Genomic DNA, 19,659 nt, shown 5'->3' on the forward strand with positions numbered 1-19,659 from the left:
CAACCACCCACAATACTGATAAGCACCACTTGAGGGAGTGAGAGAGCCTGCACTATTGGGAGGGCATGGGTCAGGCTATGTGGTGAATCTGGAGGTCTTGGATATTGGATAGGAATTTCCTGATCCTTTTTCAAGAATTTTATGGAATCCACCCAAGAGGGTAAAGCAAGGGCCTCAATTCAAATAAAAACCTAAAGAACTTCAGATGCTATAAGTCAGAAATGTGGGATGTGGGAGAAATAATGTTACTTCTGCAATTCCATTTTACAAAGTAAATGAGCGCACACCAGTGTGTAATTGTTTTAGCCAAGAGCTGAGTCAACAAGAATGGAAACGATGTGGAGGAAATATATAATTGTTTTTGTATTAGCTAAAATTGTATGTCAGAATGAGACGTGACAGCAAAACAATGGTAGACATTACGGGCAAATAGATAAGATGTTGTGAGGGGATGAAGTTAAGCTAGATACGCCTGTACAAACACTAGGTATAAACATCTGTTTCCTACTTTTACAAAAACACAGGAACAAACCCCAATTAAAAGGGTCATAGGGATCAGAACGGCCTTGGGAAAGGCACAGATGAAGGGGGTAGATTATGATGAAGAAAGAATATGCCTAACAATGACCTACAGCAGCATGAGGTCAAACAGCCTTGTGAGGCCGGAAATAAGCATTTTGTCACAGACAAGGCCGGATAAGGCAAGAGATAAACAGGGGTAATGGGGGCCGGTCTTAGGGAAGTGGAAGATGTAAGCAGGGGAGGAGCAGTGTAAAACAAAAGAAACCAAATCATATAAATATTGTGTATGAATTGAATTTGGTGTGTGTATGTCCTCTGCCTTATAGGCACTGGACATCTCACCCTCTTGCAAGTGTAAAAATAAAGGACACTGCTGATTCACATTTTGTCTCGGATTGCAATTATTGAAGTGTGTGAGCTTTGTTTCTCACAGAAACAAAAACAAATTGCTGCAAAAGCTCAGCAACTGTGGAGAAAAATTGGAGTTAATGTTTTGGGTTGAGTGACCCTTCCTCAGGGGCAACTGAAATGTTAACTGCGTTTCTCTCTGCATTTGCTGCCAGACCTATTGAGCTTTTCCAGTAAATTTTGTTTTCGAGCCTCAGTTTAAACTTCCATCCAAAAATATAGCACCACGTTTAAACCTGCACGGAGTGCGAAGTCTAAATTACACGCTCGAGACATTGGGCTTGAACCCTCCCTTATTAGGGATAGTATTAAAGAAGAGGCTTACATTGTCATGAAAAAATGCAAGTAAGCCTCTGAATTGGGGGAGTTTAGGAAATCAGCAAAGAATGATCCAAAAAGTACAAGATGTTCTGCTATAACGTGCATTTTGTCAACCTGAATTTGCTGCAACATGATTGAAGAATTGTGAATGTTGTTTCTAAAGCACAAACTTTTACAGCATGATTTGGCTGTAACACGATTATATCGCCAACCCTTTCTAAAGCGCAATTTTTCTAGAGTGCAGCGTTGCACAAAAACACAACATTGCATTAAAGACGAAATGACTGTAATGAGAAAAGGTATAGTTTGTAACAGTCTCAATGAGGCAGATTCATTCTCAATGAGGAAAAACAGATTGAACAAGTATTTCGTCTGACTTCCAGCAGTAGACTCAAATTGCATCTCAAAGATAGAGATTAACCAAGGAATTAATAAGAGTGAGACATTTTGAATAATTCATGTTTGCAGCAGAAATTAATAGAGAAATTTAAGGGACTAAAACTTGACGAACCCCCAGAACCAGAAGGCCTACATTTGTAGGATTCTGAGGTAGCTGCAGAGTCAACAGATGCCCTAGTTTTGCTTTTTTCAATCCTGTAGGTTCCATACGGTCTCAGTGGTTTGCAAATTAGTAAATGTAACACTGCAATTCAAGAAAAGATGAAGAAGGAAAACAAGACCTACATGCGAGTTAGGCGAAAGTGAGGACTGCAGATGCTGGAGATTACTGTCAAGATTAGAGTGGTGCTGGAAATGCACAGCAGGTCAGGCAGCATCTGAGGAGCAAGAAAATTGACGTTTCGGGCAGGAGCCCTTCATCAGGAAATTTCCCGCCGAAGGACTCCTGCCCGAAATGTCGATTTCACAGGCTAGTTAGCCTAACAACAGTTGTCACAAAAATGGTGAATTAATTATTGAGGATATCTTAACAATGCATTTGTCAAAAGCAACAGCATGATCAGTTGGAGTCAACAGGGCTTTATAAAAGGGAAAATCACATTTGACAAGTTTATTGGTGTTTTAGAAGATGTAACTAGTAGCGTAATAAAGAGAAGCTATCGATGTATGTACAGGTAGTAACTAGAGGGGTGCTGCAGGGATCAGTGCTGACACCCCAGCTATTCACAATAGATATTAATGATTTGGATGAGGGAACAAAATATACCATTTCAAAGTTGGCAGATGATACCCCCAAGTTAGGTGGGAAGGTGAACAGTGACAAGGATGCAGAGGTCCTTCAGGCATGATCTTGGACAGGTTGGGTGAGAGGGCAAATCAATGGCAGATGCATTGGATAATAGTGAGGTTATTCAGGATGTAGATTTGCTCGCTGAGTTGGAAGGTTCATTTTCAGATGTTTCATCACCACATTAGGTAACATCTTCAGTGAGCCTCTGGATGAAGCCAGTTATTCAAAGACGAAGTGAGGTTATTCACTTTGGAAGCAGAAAGAAGGAGGCAGGTTACTACCTGAATTGGAAGAGGGGAGTGTGTAGTGGAACCTGGATGTCCTTGTCCACCAGTCGCTGAAGGTAAGCATGTAGGTGCAGCAGGCAATAAAGAAGGCAAATGGTATGTTGGCCTTCATTGCAAGACATTTTGAGTGAATGAACAGGGATGTGTTGATGCAGTTACACAGGCCCTTGGTGAGGCCACAGCTAGAATACTGTGTGCAGTTTTGGTCTTCTTTTCTGAGGAAGGATGCTCTTATGTTCGAGGGAGTGCAGCGTTTTACCAGACTGATTTTGGGGGTGGCAGACTGATGTATGAGGAGAGATTCTCTAGGTTAGGGTTGTTTTTGTTGGAGTTCAGATGAATAGGGGCTGGGGGGGGATCTCATTTACACTTATAAAATTCGAACAGGACCAGACAGGGTAGATGCAGGGAGGGTGTTCCTGCTAGTGGGTGTGTCCAGAACCAGGGGTCACATTTTGAGGATTCAGGGTAGACTATTTAGGATGGCGATGAGGAGACATTTCTTCAACCAAAGAGTGGTGAGCCTGTGAAATTCATTACCACAACAAGTAGTTGATGCCAAAACATTGAATGTATTCAAGAGGTGGCTAGATATAGCACTTGGGGTGAATAGGATCAAAGGTTATGGGAAGAAAGCAGGATTAGGCTATTGAGTTGGATGATCAGCTATGATCATGATTCATGGCAGAGCAGGCTCGAAGGGCTGAATGGCCTCCCCAGCTCCTATCTTCTATGTTTCTATGTTTACTTGGATTTCAAAAATGCATTCAGTAAGGCGCACCACAAAAGATCAATTTGCACGCTAAGGATTAATGGAGTTGGAATGAATACATTACCATGGATAGAAAATTGGTTAATGATCAGAAAACAAAATCAGAGATAAACAGCTGTAACTATAGGAATGTAACGAGGAACAGAGTAAGGGCATCAAATATTTACAACTGCATTAATCATAGAAAAAAAAAGAAACTGATTGGAGTTTAGAGGATTAGAATTGTTATGTATTTGGAAGTGAGGTGAGCACTGCAGGAGTCGGAATGTATTATTTCCCCTTCCAACTCCACTTCAGTTTAGTTCCCTCCCCTATTTGTTAATGTTGCAGTGCTCCCGGTGTGTAATGCTAGTTAATTGTTCTTTTAATTTGAAATATGAATGGCTTGGTGGTGGTAAAAAATCTGTCATAAGATGTGTAGTTGATTTTCTGAACAAACAAATCTAGAAATGGTGTTGGTGCGAAGCATGAAGGCAATACCATTTGAGTTGGTTGCAGAGGCAGAGAGTCGAGATTACTTTGGAGAAGTTTTGATTTGATTATTTTTCAGCTTAAAAATCTGTTAATTGGGAAGGATAAGTATATTTAGATAAGTAAATGCAGTAAATTAATGTAAATAATGTTGCCCCTCATTTGGAAGAGTTATCCGATTCGAAATTTCCTATCTTGAATTTATATAGCACATGCATAGGAAATATTTTGGGTTTCACAGAAGCATAAGGATAAGAGGATATTGGTGCAAAGAAATTTGTTTTAAAGCTGAGCAAGAGCTTCATCAAAGTGATGGCTTTTAAAAGACAATAGGGAGGTGGAGAGGTTTAAGGAGGAAATTCCAGAATGTAAAGGCTATAGGCGTCAAAACAACCAATAATAGAAAAAGGGATGCACAAGAAAGTTTGGAATGGGAGAGTAGGTTGTAGGGCTGTTATTGTTGGTGGTTACTTTTATACACTTTTCATTGAAATTGTTGAAAATAAATTGAATTGCTCTAGTATCATTAACCAAATAATATTTAAAAAGTGCCTCTGACATTTATTACTTGTGCCTCACTAAAATAATCATTCAAAAAAAGGAACCACTCATTAAATCTTCAAGTCCCCTTCCTTTCCCTTCCTATCCACCTACCACCAGCACCCCCCACCTCCCATCCAGCCATGCACCCATCCTGATTTAGAACAATGATACTGTTCCTTCATTGTCACTCAGTCATAATTCTGGAAATCCATCCTTATAAGCACTTGGTGTTCTTACACTGAAGGGTTGCAGTGGTTCAAGAAGGCAAGTCACTAACCACCTTCTCAAGGGCAATTTGGTATGGGTAATAAATACTGGCCTAGCCAGGGACTCGCACAACACATCTAAAAATTCAAAAAAAAGTGCTAAGCAACTTTGACAATACGGGTATTTCCGATGTTTTGTTTAAGTGTTGTATGCCCAGTTTCAGCCAGTTTCCTCACATTGTCACTATCCAAGCCTATCAATCTACAACCATCCACTAGACAGCGGCCAGCACACTTTCTTGAACCTTTTGGGTTTGTCTTAGAAAATCATAGAGATGTATAGCACAGAAAAAGAGCCTTCAGTCCAACTCGTCCATGCCGACCAGATATCCTAAATTAAGCCAGTACCATTTACCAGCAAGTGGCCCATATTCCTCCAAACCCTTCCTGTTCATATACTCATCCAGATGCCTTTTAAATGTTGTAACTGTACCATTCTCCACTGCTTCCTCTGGCTACTTATTCCATATACACACTACCCTCTGTGTGAAAAAGTTGCCCCTTAGGTCCCTTTTAAATGTTTCTCCTGTCACCCTTAACCTATGCCCTCTAGTTCTGGACTCCCCCGCCCCAAGATAAAGACCTTGTCTAGTTACCCTATCCATGCCCCTCATGATTTTATAAATCTCCCATAAGGTCACCACTAGCCTCTGATGCTCCAGGGAAAACAGCCCCAGCCTATTCAGCCTCTCCCTATACCTCAACCCTGGCAACTTCTGTAAGTCTTTTCTGAACCGTTTCAAATAGACGGGAGACCAGAATTGCAAACAATAATCCAAAAATAGCCTAAACAATGTCCTCTACAGTGGCAATATGATCTCTCAACCCCTATACTCAGTGCTCTGACCAATAAAGTATACCAAAAGTCTTCTTCACTATCCTATCTACCTGTGACTCCATATTTTAAAGGAACTATGAACCTGCATTCCAAAGTCTCTTTGTTCAGCAACACTCCCCAGGATCTTACCATAAAGTGTATAAATTCTGCCCTGAAAAACCTTTCCAAAATCCAACACCTCACATTTATCTAAATTAAACTCTATCTTTCACTCCTTGACCCATTCACCGATCTGATCAAGATCCTGTTGTAGTCTGCGGTAATCTTCTTTGCTGTCCACTATACCTTCAATTTTGGTGTCATCTGAAAACTTACCAACCATACTTCTTATATTCACATCATTAAAAATCACCCAACACCAGGTTATAATCCAATAGGTTTATTTGGAAGCACTAGCTTTCAGAGCACTGCTCTTCCTGGTGCTTGAAGAAGCAGTGCTCTGAAAGCTCGTGCTTCCAACAAACCTGTTGGACTATAACCTGGTGTTGAGTAATTTGTAACTTTGTACACCCCAGTCCAACACCGGCATCTCCAAATTATGTTCACATCCAAGGTTATTTGTATAAATGATGACAAGCAGTGGACCCACCACTGATCTTTGTGGCAGATCACTGGTCACAGGCCTCCAGTCTGAAAAACAACCCTCCATCACCCACAGTCTTCCACCTTTGAGCCAATTATGTATCCATATGGCTAGTTCTCCCTCAATTCAGTGTACGCTGTAACAATCCTATGATCTCCGCGATTCATCAAACTTTCCTAACATATTGAGCATTTTTCTTTATTTTCTTATCCGCTGTATTTTTCTTTTATAGGAAGTACCACAATTAGTTTCCCTATACCAAGATGGCACCCGAAGAAGGATCGAGGCTCCGAAAAGCTTGTGTTTTCGAATGAACATGTTGGACTATAAACGGGAGTCGTAAGGTTTATATGACCTTGTCCAACTGAGGAGCTCCACAAGGTGGCGCCTGGCAGCGATCCCGGTCTCCTGTACAAAGATGGCACCGGGGTTGCACTTATGGGTCTCCTGCACAGAGATGGCGTCCCATACCCACGTGATATTCCCCAGTCATGGATGCCAACCGAGAAATAAGATGTCTAGTTCCAGCTAGCAGATTCGATACAAATTTGTACTTCTCCCCCGAAATACATGAAATAAACAAAATCATGCCTCCAATTCTAGCCTCAGGTATGGGCGCGAGATACAGATCGGCGGCTGTGGGTAAATATACGGCCCGGATGTGCTGAGATTGAATATGATGAATCTTTGGAGGCTTTAGGTAAATATGTTTGAACTGGGAGAACAGAAGGCATGACGTAGTTGACAGGTTTTGAGGTAATTTCTAATTGGAGTTTTTAATGTTGTTATACAGCGTGGATTTATAATTAAACGGTTTGTTTTCTCGAGCCTTTGCTGCAGATTGAGGTCTGATATTTCAGTGGATCCAGGTGGGTGAGAGTCACAGACACAGACTGGAACCTACTCTGACCCTGATCCAGCTCTGTATGTTTCCAGTAGACCATGCCTTGCCATCCTGTGTTTAGGTTCATTCTTCTTAACGTTATACAAGGAATTATAGACCATGGCAAAACTTGTTGTTTTACCACCACCAAAGTGTGACCTGAAGAGAAAAACAAACACGACACCTGCTTTCGTTTTGTATTTTTTTTTGCCAGCTTTTCTAAGTTATTATGCCTAGTAACAATTACAGTCCTATTCAGGGGCTTGTCTCTTTGTAGTGACTTTGAATGTTGTTGTTTATCAGACAGAATTTCTGGAGTTCAGGAAATTAGGATGATATTTCAGGAGTTCAAGGTGGTTTTACCTAAACTTGCAACTTGTTTTTATTTTGTACCTGATTTTCTCAGGATCTTCACAGCCATGGAGCCTGAAATTCTTGAAGTACATTGCCTCATCAAACAAGCAATCAGTACCCTGTCTTCCTCCAGGGACAGAGCAGAAATCATACACACCTTACAGTCTGTGAAGCAGAACCTAAGGGGACCTGAAACTGCCAATCCCTCACCACAGAAGAAGGAATTTTTAAAAACATACTACTCTCACTTCCTGCAAGTCCTAACTAATAATCTGAGTGTTGATTGGCTGCAGTTGCTGCCTGTTAACCAGGAAAAAGAATTATTGGATGACTTCTTTCTGAATGGCCCACCCCATGAAGCATTCTTGGTGCTGCTGGACACTATCACAGCAACAAGGTACTTTCACATCATCTTCAGTGATGCATTCTGTGCAGTATTTTCACTGGCAGTGGCGGCGGTGTAAAATCCTATTGTAAAACAAGACCACACTTAAAGATTCAGTCTCCCCAAATGAACAACATTTTTCAGGACTTTTTAAAAATTTGTTCATGGAATGTGGTTGTCACTGGCTGGGTCTGCATTTTATTGCTCAGCCCTAATTGCACTGAGGGCAATTAAGAGTCACCCACACTGTTGTGAGTCAAGGGGTGTGGTGCTGGAAAAGCACGGTGGCACAGTGGTTAGCTCTGCTGCCGCACAGCGCTAGAGACCCGGGTTCAATTCCCGCCTTGGGGAACTGACTGTGTGGAGTTTGCACATTCTCCCCGTGTCTGCGTGGGTTTCCTCCGGGTGCTCCGGTTTCCTCCCACAGTCCAAAGATGTGCAGGTTAGGTGAATTGTCCATGCTAAATTGCCCGTAGTGTTAGGTAAGGGGTAGATGTAGGGGTATGGGTGGGTTGCGCTTCGGCGGGGCGGTGTGGACTTGTTGGGCCGAAGGGCCTGTTTCCACACTGTAAGTAACCTAAGTAATCTAATCTAATCTAAGTGGTCAGGCAGCATCTGAGGAGCAGGAGAATTGACATTTTGAGTGTAAGGTCTTCATTAGGAATGAGGGGGTGGCCCAAGGGGGTTGAGAGATAAATGGGAGGGGTGGGGCTGGGGGAAGGTAGCTGGGAATGCGATAAGTAGACGAAGTTGGGGGTGAAGGTTCTAGGTTGAAGAAGAGGTTGGAGCAGATAGGTGGGAAGAAAGATGGACAGGTCAAGAGGGCAGTGCCGAGTTGGAAGGTTGGATCTGGGATAAGGTAGGGGGAGGAGAAATGAGAAAACTGGTGAAATCCACATTGATCCCATACGGTTGGAAGGTCCCAAGGTGGAAGATGAGGCATTCTTCCTCCAGGTGTCAGGTGATAAAGGTTTAGTGGTGGAGGAGGCCCATGACCTGCATGGCCTGGGCAGAGTTGGGGGTGGGTGGGGTTGGGTCACAGGGCTACGGGGATGTTTGGTGCATGTGTCCCAGAGATGTTCCCTGAAGCATTCTGCAAATAGGCGTCCTGTCTCCCCATTGTAGAGGAGACCACCTTGAAAGCATTGGATACAATAGACGATATGTGTGTAAGTGCAGGTGAATCTCTGACAGATGTGGAAGGCTCCTTTAGGGCCTTTGCTGGAGGTAAGGGGGAGGTGTGGGCACAGGTTTTGCAATTCTTGCGGTTGCAGGGGAAGGTGCCAAGAGGGGAGGTGGGTTGGGCGTGGACCTAAAAAGGGAATCACGGAGGGAATGGTCTTTACGGAACGCAGATAGGGTTGGGAGGGAAATATATCTCTAGTGGTGGGGTTTGTTTGTAGGTGGTCGAAATGGCAGAGGAAATGCTATGTAGGTGGGGTGTAAGGTCAGGATTGGGGGGGGAGGGAGGGGGTTCAGTCCTTGTTGCAGTTGGAGGGGTGAGGTTCAAGGGCGGAGGTGCGGGAAGTGGATGAGATGTGCTGAAGGGTATCATCAACCATATGGGAGTCTGTGAATTGTAAGCCACACCGGATAAAGACAGCAAATAGCCTTCCCAGAACGACGTTGGTGATCCAGATGAGTCTTGTTGTAATGACAATCAACAGTGTTTACATGCTCACTATCATCAGGGTCTGTTTTGAACACTTGTCCCCAGCACATTAGCTTGTTTACTTTCTGGATTACTAGTCCAATGACACTAAGGTAACACTAAGCCCCCACCTTCTCCTAAATACTAATATACTGTTAAGGATGTCCAGTAAGTATGAACTAATTCCTGGAACCCTTGTAAATATTGATGCTGTCTGCCCATGCAGGCACAGTCCTATCTGCAGATATGCTTCCACTCCTGAAATGTTTGATAGGTGGGAGTTGGTGCCAGAATGCTCTCTGTTGGGTTGGATTTGTGGAATGGGATGGGGGCTAGGTCACATAGATGTTTTGAACCTGCTGTGGTGTGGTCTCATGTCACAGACCAAGCTTACGACAGGAACGATGTGTGGCAATTCTGGAACAGTTCCTGCAGGAGGATCGGATGGCCCAGCTGATTGAGGAGATTTGTCTCGAATACACCTCACCTCACATGTCCAGTCTGCAAGAGACACTGTTGAATAAAATTTCTGCATTGCCAGATCACATGGCAAACAAATTGGAGAAGGACAACAGAGCAATATTCTACCCTGAGAACTATTATCCACTGTTAGGACAAGAGATGGTACTGGTGTTGGAAAGAATTTATGAGCAATTGAAAGGTAAGAAAACTAAAGTGTGATGTTATGGAAAGTAAATCATCTTTAGCAACCATAAGAGGCCTCTTTAAAGGCCATCCACCTCCTTAAATGTTTACTTCATAATGTGGATGATGTACAAAATGCCCAACAGCACACAGCTCCTTCAGCAGCACTTTCCAAATTCTCTGCCAAGTTGATGGATAAGAACACCAAACACATTGGAACATCACCATCTGCAAGTTCCCCTCAAAATTAGGCATCACCCTGACTAGATAAGTCTGTAATGTTGTTGTGGTTATTGCTTTACTTCTAATCTCTGAATTACTAAATGCCATTAGTCTAACACTGGTGATGTTAATTGACAGGGTTTGGGGGGGGGGGGGGGGTCAGAGTGGGGAGTATCATCCCAGGTTACAGAGAAAATTCCCACACTCTTGGGATCTTCTGTTTTACATGAGAAGGTAGAAAGGGTCTCCATTTAATTTGTCATCCCAAAAATGATACCTCTTATTGGATACACATCTCTGCAAGTGCAACACTTTCTGTCCTTCATACAATGCAGCACCCTGTCAGTATAATTCCTCTGATGGTGACACGCTGTTTCTCTCAGCACTTATCCCCTCTGACAGTGCAGTACTTTTTCAGCACCTGCCCCCTCTGACAGTGTGGTGCTGTCTCAACTCTGACCCCATGCTACAGCATGGTGATTTATTACTCATCTCTGGAGGGGGTCTTGAACCCACAAACATCTGACTCTGATCCGAGGGTTACCCACAGGTTTTTCAAATGTGTCAGGGCTGCAGAGAGTTTTAACATGCACTACTTACAATCAGCTCGCAGCAATAAATTCTGCCTCCGAAACGTGTGGTTTGAAGAAATCTTTAGAGTGTGGTGTTACATAATGTACTGATGGACACTGGATGTGGCAATCGTTCAGACACAGTATCAAATAGATTGGCTTTAGTTTGCTTTGATTTGTATATAGTAAAGGAGTAAATAATTGGAGTTATGCCCTAACTATCCTCCACTCTGTTACAGGTGGAATGGACAGTTCTCTCTTCTTCGTGTCTCAACTTCTGGGGAAGGTCTGCATGCAAGGACACACTGGTAAGTGTTTGACTCCTCAACATTATTTCACAATGTATGATCTCTAAACTTAACGCAACATTTGGTTAATGACTCCTGAAAAGGCAGGATGGTTAAGTCAATATTTTGAGAAGCTGTTTGGCTGGTATTTACTACTGTAGCAGCCCAAATGGAGCCAGTCCATATACGGAAACCATTCCAGAGTAGGTGCTGGATACCACAAAGGAGGAGTTAAACCTGGAACTCTCCCAGTGTTGATGATTCAATATTTTTTTGACCAGTACATATACCTTCTACTGTGACTCTGAACATCAGCCTTGGGTTAGTTCCTGGACTGGCTGGTCTCTGCCAAGGTTCACTTTGGGAGCTACAGTGCTCCTGGATTAGTCAAAGTTCACACAAGTGATTGCTATCTTGTGATTCTTGGTGAAAGTATGTAATTAAATGCTGAAGGTAGAATCAGTCCTTTCTGTGAAATCTTTCACAGTCAGACAGTGTTCCAAAGCTATTTATGATGAGCAGAGGATAAAAATTAAAATATTTTTTGGATACTATACCTCAGAAAGAGGCACAGCCTTCAAGAGAACAACAGGCAATAATACAAAGCAATTGTGGTAGTAAAAGCTGGCAATACTTTCAGCAGAGGATTTGGATAAGAACTTTCACACAACACCATCGGAGTGCATCTGGAAAAATGATCAAACAGTGAAATTCACAACTGATCTTGGAGGAACTGTTGGGCGAAGTTCACAGCACAGAGTCAGATAAGTTAATTGTTTTTAAGTGTGGCCCACAGAGAATCTGCAGTAGGGAGTAGAGTGGGTTCTTTCTTGATTATTTGTTTTTTTGGAGACATGTCTCTTGATTAAATTTAAAATATAAGCCATAACTTTTAATTTACCCTGGGGCAGTGTTTATAGAGGAATAAGACAGTATTATTTTCTGGGTCTGTAGATTGTGAAGGAGCAAAAATGGCCTTTAATAGAGTGATATGTACTTCTTGTCGGATGTGGGAGTTTAAAAAGAATTTAAGGGTTCCTGTGGATTATATCTGTCATAAATGCTGTAGGCTGCGAATCTTATCAGATCGATTGGATCTGTTGGAGAGACAGTTAGAAGCAATGTGGAATTTGCAACAGCAGCAGTATGCGATGGATGGCAGTTATAGGAAGGGGGGAAAGTCTCAGATACAGTCACATAGATGGGTTAACTCCATGAAAGGTAAGAGTGGTTGGCAGCTGGTGCAGGAATCTTTTGTGGATATACCCATTTCAAACAGGTATGCTGTTTTGGAAAATGTAGGGGGTGATGGATTCTCAGGGGAACATAGCATGAGCAGCTAAGTTTCTGGTACTGAGACTGGCTCTAATGCAACAAGGGGTACATCGGGTTCCAAGAGATCAATTGTGTTAGGGGATTCTCTAGTCTGAGGTACAGACAGACGTTTCTGTGGCCAGCAGCAAATAAATCAGAATGGTGTTGCCTCCCTGGTGCCAGGATCAAGGATGTCTCAGAGAGGGTGCAGAATGTTCTCACAGGGGAGAGGGGCCAGCAAGAGGTCATTGTCCACATTGGAACCAATGACATAGAAAGGGAAAAGGTTGAGATTCTGAAGGGAGATTACAAGGAGTTAGGCAGAAATTTAAAAAGGAGGTCCTCGAGAATAATAATATCTGGATTACTCCCAGTGCTACGAGCTAGTGAGGGCAGGAATAGGAGGATAGAGCAGATGAATGCATGGCTGAGGAGCTGGTGTATGGGAGAAAGATTCACATTTTTGGATCATTGGAATCTCTTCTGGGGTAGAAGTGACCTGTACAAAAAGGACAGTTTGCACCTAAATTGGAAGGGGACTAATATACTGGCAGGGAGATTTGCTAGAGCTGCTCGGGAGGATTTAAACTAGTAAGGGGGGGGACCCAGGGAGAAAGCGAGAAAAGAGATCATTATGAGACTGGTATAGTTGAGAAAAGAAGTGAGTCAAACAGTCAGGGCAAACAGGGACAAGGTAGGACTCATAAATTAAACTGCATTTATTTCAATGAAAGGGGCCTAACAGGGAAGGCAGATGAACTCAGGGCATGGTTAGCAACATGGGACTGGGATATCATAGCAATTACAGAAACATGGCTCAGGGATGGGCAGGACTGGCAGCTTAATGTTCCAGGATACAAATGCTACAGGAAGGATAGAAAGGGAGGCAAGAGAGGAGGGGGAGTGGCATTTTTGATAAGGGATAGCATTACAGCTGTGCTGAGGGAGGATATTCCCGGAAATACATCCAGGGAAGTTATTTGGGTTCAACTGAGAAATACGAAAGGGATGATCACCTTATTGGGATTGTATTATAGACCCTCTAATAGTCAGGGGGAAATTGAGAAACAAACTTGTAAGGAGATCTCGGCTGTCTGTAAGAATAATAGGGTAGTTATGGTAGGGGATTTTAACTTTCCAAACATAGACTGGGACTGCCATAGTGTTAAAGGTTTAGATGGAGAGGAATTTGTTAATTGTGTACAAGACAATTTTCTGATTCAGTATCAGTGTCAGTGGGGGAGCACTTTGGAGCCAGCGACCATAATTCTATTAGATTTTAAATAATGATGGAAAAGGATAGACCAGATCTAAAAGTGGAAGTTCTAAATTGGAGAAAGGCCAATTTTTATGGTATTAGGCAAGAACATTTGGAAGCTGATTGGGACAGATGTTCGCAGGTAAAGGGACGGCTGGAAAATGGGAAGCCTTCAGAAATAAGATAACAAGAATCCAGAGAAAGTATATTCCTGTTAGGGTGAAAGGGAAGGCTGGTAGTTATAGGGAATGCTGGATGACTAAAGAAATTGGGGGTTTGGTTAAGAAAAAGAAGGAAGCATATGTCAGGTATAGACAGGATAGATCGAGTGAATCCTTAGAGTATAAAGGAAGTAGGTACATACTTAAGAGGGAAATCAGGAGGACAAAAAGGGGACATGAGATAGCTTTGGTAAATAGAATTAAGGAGAATCCAAAGAGTTTTTACAAATACATAAAGGACAAGATCTGAGGAGCATAAGTTGGGAGCATAGGCTGTCAAAGAAGGATGTCATTGAAATGTGGAACTTTTTCAAGGAACAGATACGACGTGTCCTTGATATGTATGTACCTGTCAGGCAGGAAAGAGATGGTCATGTGAGGGAACCTTGGTTGACAAGGGAGGTTGAATATCTAGTAAAGAGGAAAAAGGAGGCTTACATAAGGTTGAGGAAACAAGGTTCAGACAGAGCGTTGGAGGGATAAAGGATAGCCAGGAGGGAGCTGAAGAAAGGGATTAGGAGAGCTAAGAGAGGGCATGAAAAATCTTTGGTGGATAGGATCAAGGATAACTCCAAGGCCTTTTATGCGTATGTGAGAAACATGAGAATGACGAGACCGAGGGTAGGTCCGATCAAGGACAGTAGTGGGAGACTGTGTACTGAGTCGGAAGAGATAGGAGAGGCCTTGAATGAGTACTTTTCTTCAGTATTTACAAATGAGAAGGACCGTATTATTGAAGAGGAGAGTATGAAACGGACCGGTAAGCTAGTGGAGATACTTGTTAGGAAGGAAGATGTGTTGGGCATTTTGAAAAACTTGAGGATAGACAAGTCCCCCGGGCCTGACGGGATACATCCTAGGATTATGTGGGAAGCAAGAGAGGAAATTGCAGAGCCGTTGGCAATGATCTTTTCGTCTTCGCTGTCAACGGGGGTGGTACCAGGGGACTGGAGAGTGGCGAATGTTGTGCCCCTGTTCAAAAAAGTGAATAGGGATAACCCCGGGAATTACAGGCCAGTTAGTCTTACTTCAGTGGTAGGCAAAGTAATGGAAAGGGTACTGAGGGATAGGATTTATGAGTATCTGGAAAGACACTGCTTGATTAGGGACAGCCAGCACGGATTTGTGAGGGGTAGGTCTTGCCTTACAAGTCTTAATGAATTCTTTGAGGAGGTGACCAAGCATGTGGATGAGGGTAGAGCAGTGGATGTAGTGTACATGGATTTTAGTAAGGCATTTGATAAGGTTCCCCATGGTAGGCTTATGCGGAAAGTCAGGAGGCATGGGATAGTGGGAAATTTGGCCAGTTGGATAGAGAACTGGCTAACCGGTCAAAGTCAGAGAGTGGTGGTAGATGGTAAATATTCAGCCTGGAGCCCAGTTACAAGTGGAGTTCCGCAGGGATCAGTTCTGGGTCCTCTGCTGTTTGTAATTTTTATTAATGACTTGGAAGAGGGAGTCGAAGGGTGGGTCAGTAAATTTGCAGATGATACGAAGATTGGTGGAGTTGTGGATAGTGAGGAGGGCTGTTGGCGGCTGCAAAGGGACTTAGATATGATGCAGAGCTGGGCTGAGGACTGGCAGATGGAGTTCAACCCTGTCAAGTGTGAGGTTGTTCATTTTGGAAGGACAAATAAGAATGCAGAATACAGGGTTAATGGTAGGGTTCTTAGTAAGGTGGAGGAGCAGAGGGATCTTGGCGTCTATGTTCATAGCTCTTTGAAAGTTGCCACTCAGGTGGATAGAGCTTGTAAGAAGGCCTATGGTGTATTAGCGTTCATTAGCAGAGGGATTGAATTCAAGAGTCGTGAGGTGATGTTGCAGGTGTACAGGACCTTGGTACGGCCACATTTGGAATACTCTGTGCAGTTCTGGTCACCTTACTTTAGGAAAGATGTGGAAGCTTTGGAGAGGGTGCAGAGGAGATTTACCAGGATGTTGCCTGGAATGGAGAATAGGTCGTACGAGGATAGGTTGAGAGTGCTCGGCCTTTTCTCATTGGAACGGCGAAGGATGAGGGGTGACTTGATAGAGGTTTATAAGATGATCAGGGGAATAGATAGACAGACTTTTTCCCCGGGTACAACAGAGTGTTACAAGGGGACATAAATTTAAGGTGGAGGGTGGAAGGTATAGGGGGGATGTCAGAGAGTGATGGGGGCATGGAATGCACTGCCTGTGGGAGTGGCAGAGTCAGAATCATTGGTGACCTTTAATTGGCAATTGGATAGGTATATGGATAGGTGTTTAAGCTAGGGCAAATGTTCGGCACAAAGGGTAACTAGGGAGAAAATAGGGTCCCTCAAAGATCAGCAAGGCGGCCTTTGTGTGGAGCCGCAGAAAATAGGGGAGATACTAAATGAGTATTTTGCATCAGTATTTACTGTGGAAAAGGATATGGAAGATATAGACTGTAGGGAAATAGTGGTGACATCTTGAAAAATGTCCATATTACAGAGGAGAAATTACTGGATGTCTTGAAACGGGTAAAGGTGGATAAATCTCCAGGACCTGATCAGGTGTACCCTCGAACTCTGTGGGAAGCTAGAGAAGTAATTGCTGGACCTTTTGCTGAGATATTTGTATCATCGATAGTCACAGGTGAGGTGCCGGAAGATTGGAGGTTGGCTAATGTGGTGCCACTTTTTAAGAAGGGCAGTAAAGACAAACCAGGGAACTATAGATCAGTGACGTTGATGGTGGGCAAGTTGTTGGAGGGAATCCTGAGGGACAGGATGTACATGTATTTGGAAAGGCAAGGACTGATATGGGGTAGTCAACATGGCTTTGTGCGTGGGAAATCATGTCTCACTTGATTGAGTTTTTTGAGGAAGTAACAAGGAGGATTGATGAGGGCAGAGCAGTAGATGTGATCTATATGGACTTCAGTAAGGCGTTCATCAAGGTTCCCCATGGGAGACTGATTAGCAAGGTTAGACCTCATGGAATACAAGGAGAACTAGCCATTTGGATACAGAACTGGCTCAGAGGTAGAAGACAGAGGGTGGTGGTGGAGCTTTGTTTTTCAGACTGGAGGTCTGTGACCAGTGGAGTGCCACAAGGATCGGTGCTGGGTCCACTACTTTTTGCCATTTACATAAATGATTTGGATGTGAGCATAAGAGCTACAGTTTGCAGATGACACCAAATTGGAGGTGTAGGGGACAGCGAAGAGGTTTACCTCAGATTACAACAGGGTCTTGACCAGATGGGCCAATGGGCTGAGAAGAGGCAGATGGAGAGTTTAATTCAGGCGACTGACTATGCAAGCTCCACACATTCTCCCCATGTCTGCGTGGGTTTCATCCGGGTGCACCGGTTTCCTCCCACAGTCCAAAGATGCGCAGGTTAGGTGAATTGGCTATGCTAAATTGCCCATAGTATTAGGTGCAGGGGTAAATGTAGGGGAGTGGGTCTGGGTGGGTGCGCTTCGGTGGGTTGGTGTGGACTTGTTGGGCCGAAGGGCCTGTTTCCACAGTGTAAGTAATCTAATCTAATCTAATCAATGCGAGGTGCTGCATTTTGGGAGAGCAAATCTTAGCAGGACTTATACGCTTAATGGTAAGGCCCTTCGGAGTGTTGCTGAACAAAGAGACTTTGGAGTGCAGATCCATAGCTCCTTGAAAGTGGAGTCACAGGTGGATAGATAGTGAAGAAGGCGTTTGGTATGCTTTACTTTATTGGCCGGAGTATTGAGTACAGGAGTTGGGAGGTCATGTTGCAGCTGTACAGGACATTGGTTAGGCCACTGTTGGAATATTGCATGCAATTCTGGTCTCCTTCCTATCGGAAAGATGTGAAACTTGAAAGGGTTCAGGAAAGATTTACAAGGATGTTGCCAGGGTTGGAGGATTTGAGCTATAGGGAGAGGTTGAATAGGCTAGGGCTGTTTTCCCTGGAGTGTCGGAGGCTGAGGAGTGACCTTAAACAGGTTTACAAAATTATGAGGGGCATGGGTAGGGTAAATAGGCAAAGTCTTTTCCCTGGGGTTGGGGATTCCAGAACTAGAGGGTTTAGGGTGAGAGGGGAAAGATATAAAAGAGACCTACGGAGCAATGTTTTCACACAGAGAGTGGTACGTGTATGGAATGAGCTGCCAGAGGATGTGGTGGAGGCTAGTACGATTGCAACATTAAAGAGGCATTTGGATGGGTATATGAATAGGAAGGGTTTGGAGGGATATGGGCCGGGTGCTGGCAGGTGGGACGAGATTGGGTTGGGATAGCTGGTCGGCATGAAAGGGTTGGACCGAAGGGTCTGTTTCCATGCTGTACATCTCTATGACTCTATAACACCTAAGACAGAAGCACTGGGGAGGAATATCAGATCACTTCCCTGTTTAGCAGTTTTTGGGTTTTGTAGTGGGTGAGGACAGTTGGGCCATTGACTTTCCAAAAGAATCAGCTCAAGGAAGGTTTGATTAAGGTCTTTTAGATTATCCAAGAATTAAGTTTAATTCATGTAAATAGGCAGGTAGAGAGGGCGAGGGCTGGTTAATACATTACCAAAGAATGGAACATTGGCAGAAGTTAGATCATAATATTTTTCACATAAACCCAGGAACATGAGAAAGTTTGAAGAGTGATTTGATGGAGTTGTATACAATTCCAAAGGAGCAGTTAGAAACTGTTTCCTCTGAGGGGAGTCCAGAATTAGGAACATGTCATCTTAAAGTTCAGCAAGTTGCTGGGCTGTGAAATCACAAAGTTGTTTTCATTAATGGATATCTGGAACTTGTCTCTTTAAAGCCGTGATGGAGGTTTGATTTTTGAAGTGTTGTCTAGTGAAGGGAAGTACAGCAGTCCTTGGTGATGTCTGTATTTGAATTATGTGATTATAAAACTCTAACTTGAATTGACACAGACAATTTAGTCTATTCATCTTATCCTTTACTATCATTTGCTTACTTACTGGCTTAATTGACTCTTTCAGATGCGGTTCTACATGTATTAGTGCCAAGACTCACTATTCTTACGCAATCGGATTGTATTTGGCAGCGAATCAGTTGGCGATTAGTGGAGAATGTGCCTGAACGTTGGATGGAGAACGTAGTTTCGGGTTTTGTCCGGTTATCAGCAGGGTAAATGTGGACTTCATAGAACATTGAGAGTCAGAGATCCTGAGAGTAGACCAACTGAACTAGCTTTCCCAACTTAAATACAACAACTACAAGCCATTTGCTACAAACCAACTTTCAGCCATGGCTCAGTGGCAACTCTGACATCACTGACATCACATGGTTACAAGAGCCATTGTGGAGAATTCAGCCTGAAATGTTCACTGTAGTACAAAGATAGTGCTACACTGTCGGAGGGGCAGTATGGGGGCGGCGCCGCACTGTCAGAGGAGCGGTATTGGGGCAGCACCACACTGTCAGAGGAGCGGTACTGGGGCAGCACCGCAATGTTGGCGGGGCGATATGGTGGGGGTGGGCTGGGGAGTGGGAAATCACTGTCAGAGGGGCAGTACTGGGCCGGTGCCACACTGTCGGAGGGGTGGTACTGGGATGGTACCGCACTGTCAGAGGGGCAGTACTGGGACGGTACCGCACTGTCAGAGGGGCAGTACTGGGGTGGCGCCACACTGTCCGAGGGGTCGTAGTGGGGTGTGCCACACTGTTGGAGGGGCATTACTGAGGTGGCACCACACTGTTGGAGGGGCATTACT

The 19,659-nt window shown here is 43.7% G+C and overlaps 1 protein-coding gene across 2 annotated transcripts in view; it reads left to right on the forward strand.

The window, feature by feature from the left end:
* The first annotated feature begins 6,891 nt into the window (after nucleotides 1-6,891).
* The window catches only part of telo2 (TEL2, telomere maintenance 2, homolog (S. cerevisiae)), a 34,240-nt gene continuing 21,472 nt past the window's right edge, over nucleotides 6,892-19,659 (forward strand). For both annotated transcript variants that reach the window (XM_072559685.1, XM_072559687.1), the window contains exons 1-5: nucleotides 6,892-6,956; nucleotides 7,490-7,834; nucleotides 9,857-10,134; nucleotides 11,152-11,220; nucleotides 18,925-19,072. In XM_072559685.1, coding sequence (XP_072415786.1) covers nucleotides 7,503-7,834; nucleotides 9,857-10,134; nucleotides 11,152-11,220; nucleotides 18,925-19,072 — 827 coding nt within the window. In that variant the 5' untranslated portion in view covers nucleotides 6,892-6,956; nucleotides 7,490-7,502. The remainder of the gene's footprint in view (nucleotides 6,957-7,489; nucleotides 7,835-9,856; nucleotides 10,135-11,151; nucleotides 11,221-18,924; nucleotides 19,073-19,659) is intronic.

This window comes from Chiloscyllium punctatum, chromosome 40 (assembly GCF_047496795.1).
Source record: "Chiloscyllium punctatum isolate Juve2018m chromosome 40, sChiPun1.3, whole genome shotgun sequence".
Lineage (NCBI taxonomy): Eukaryota > Metazoa > Chordata > Chondrichthyes > Orectolobiformes > Hemiscylliidae > Chiloscyllium > Chiloscyllium punctatum.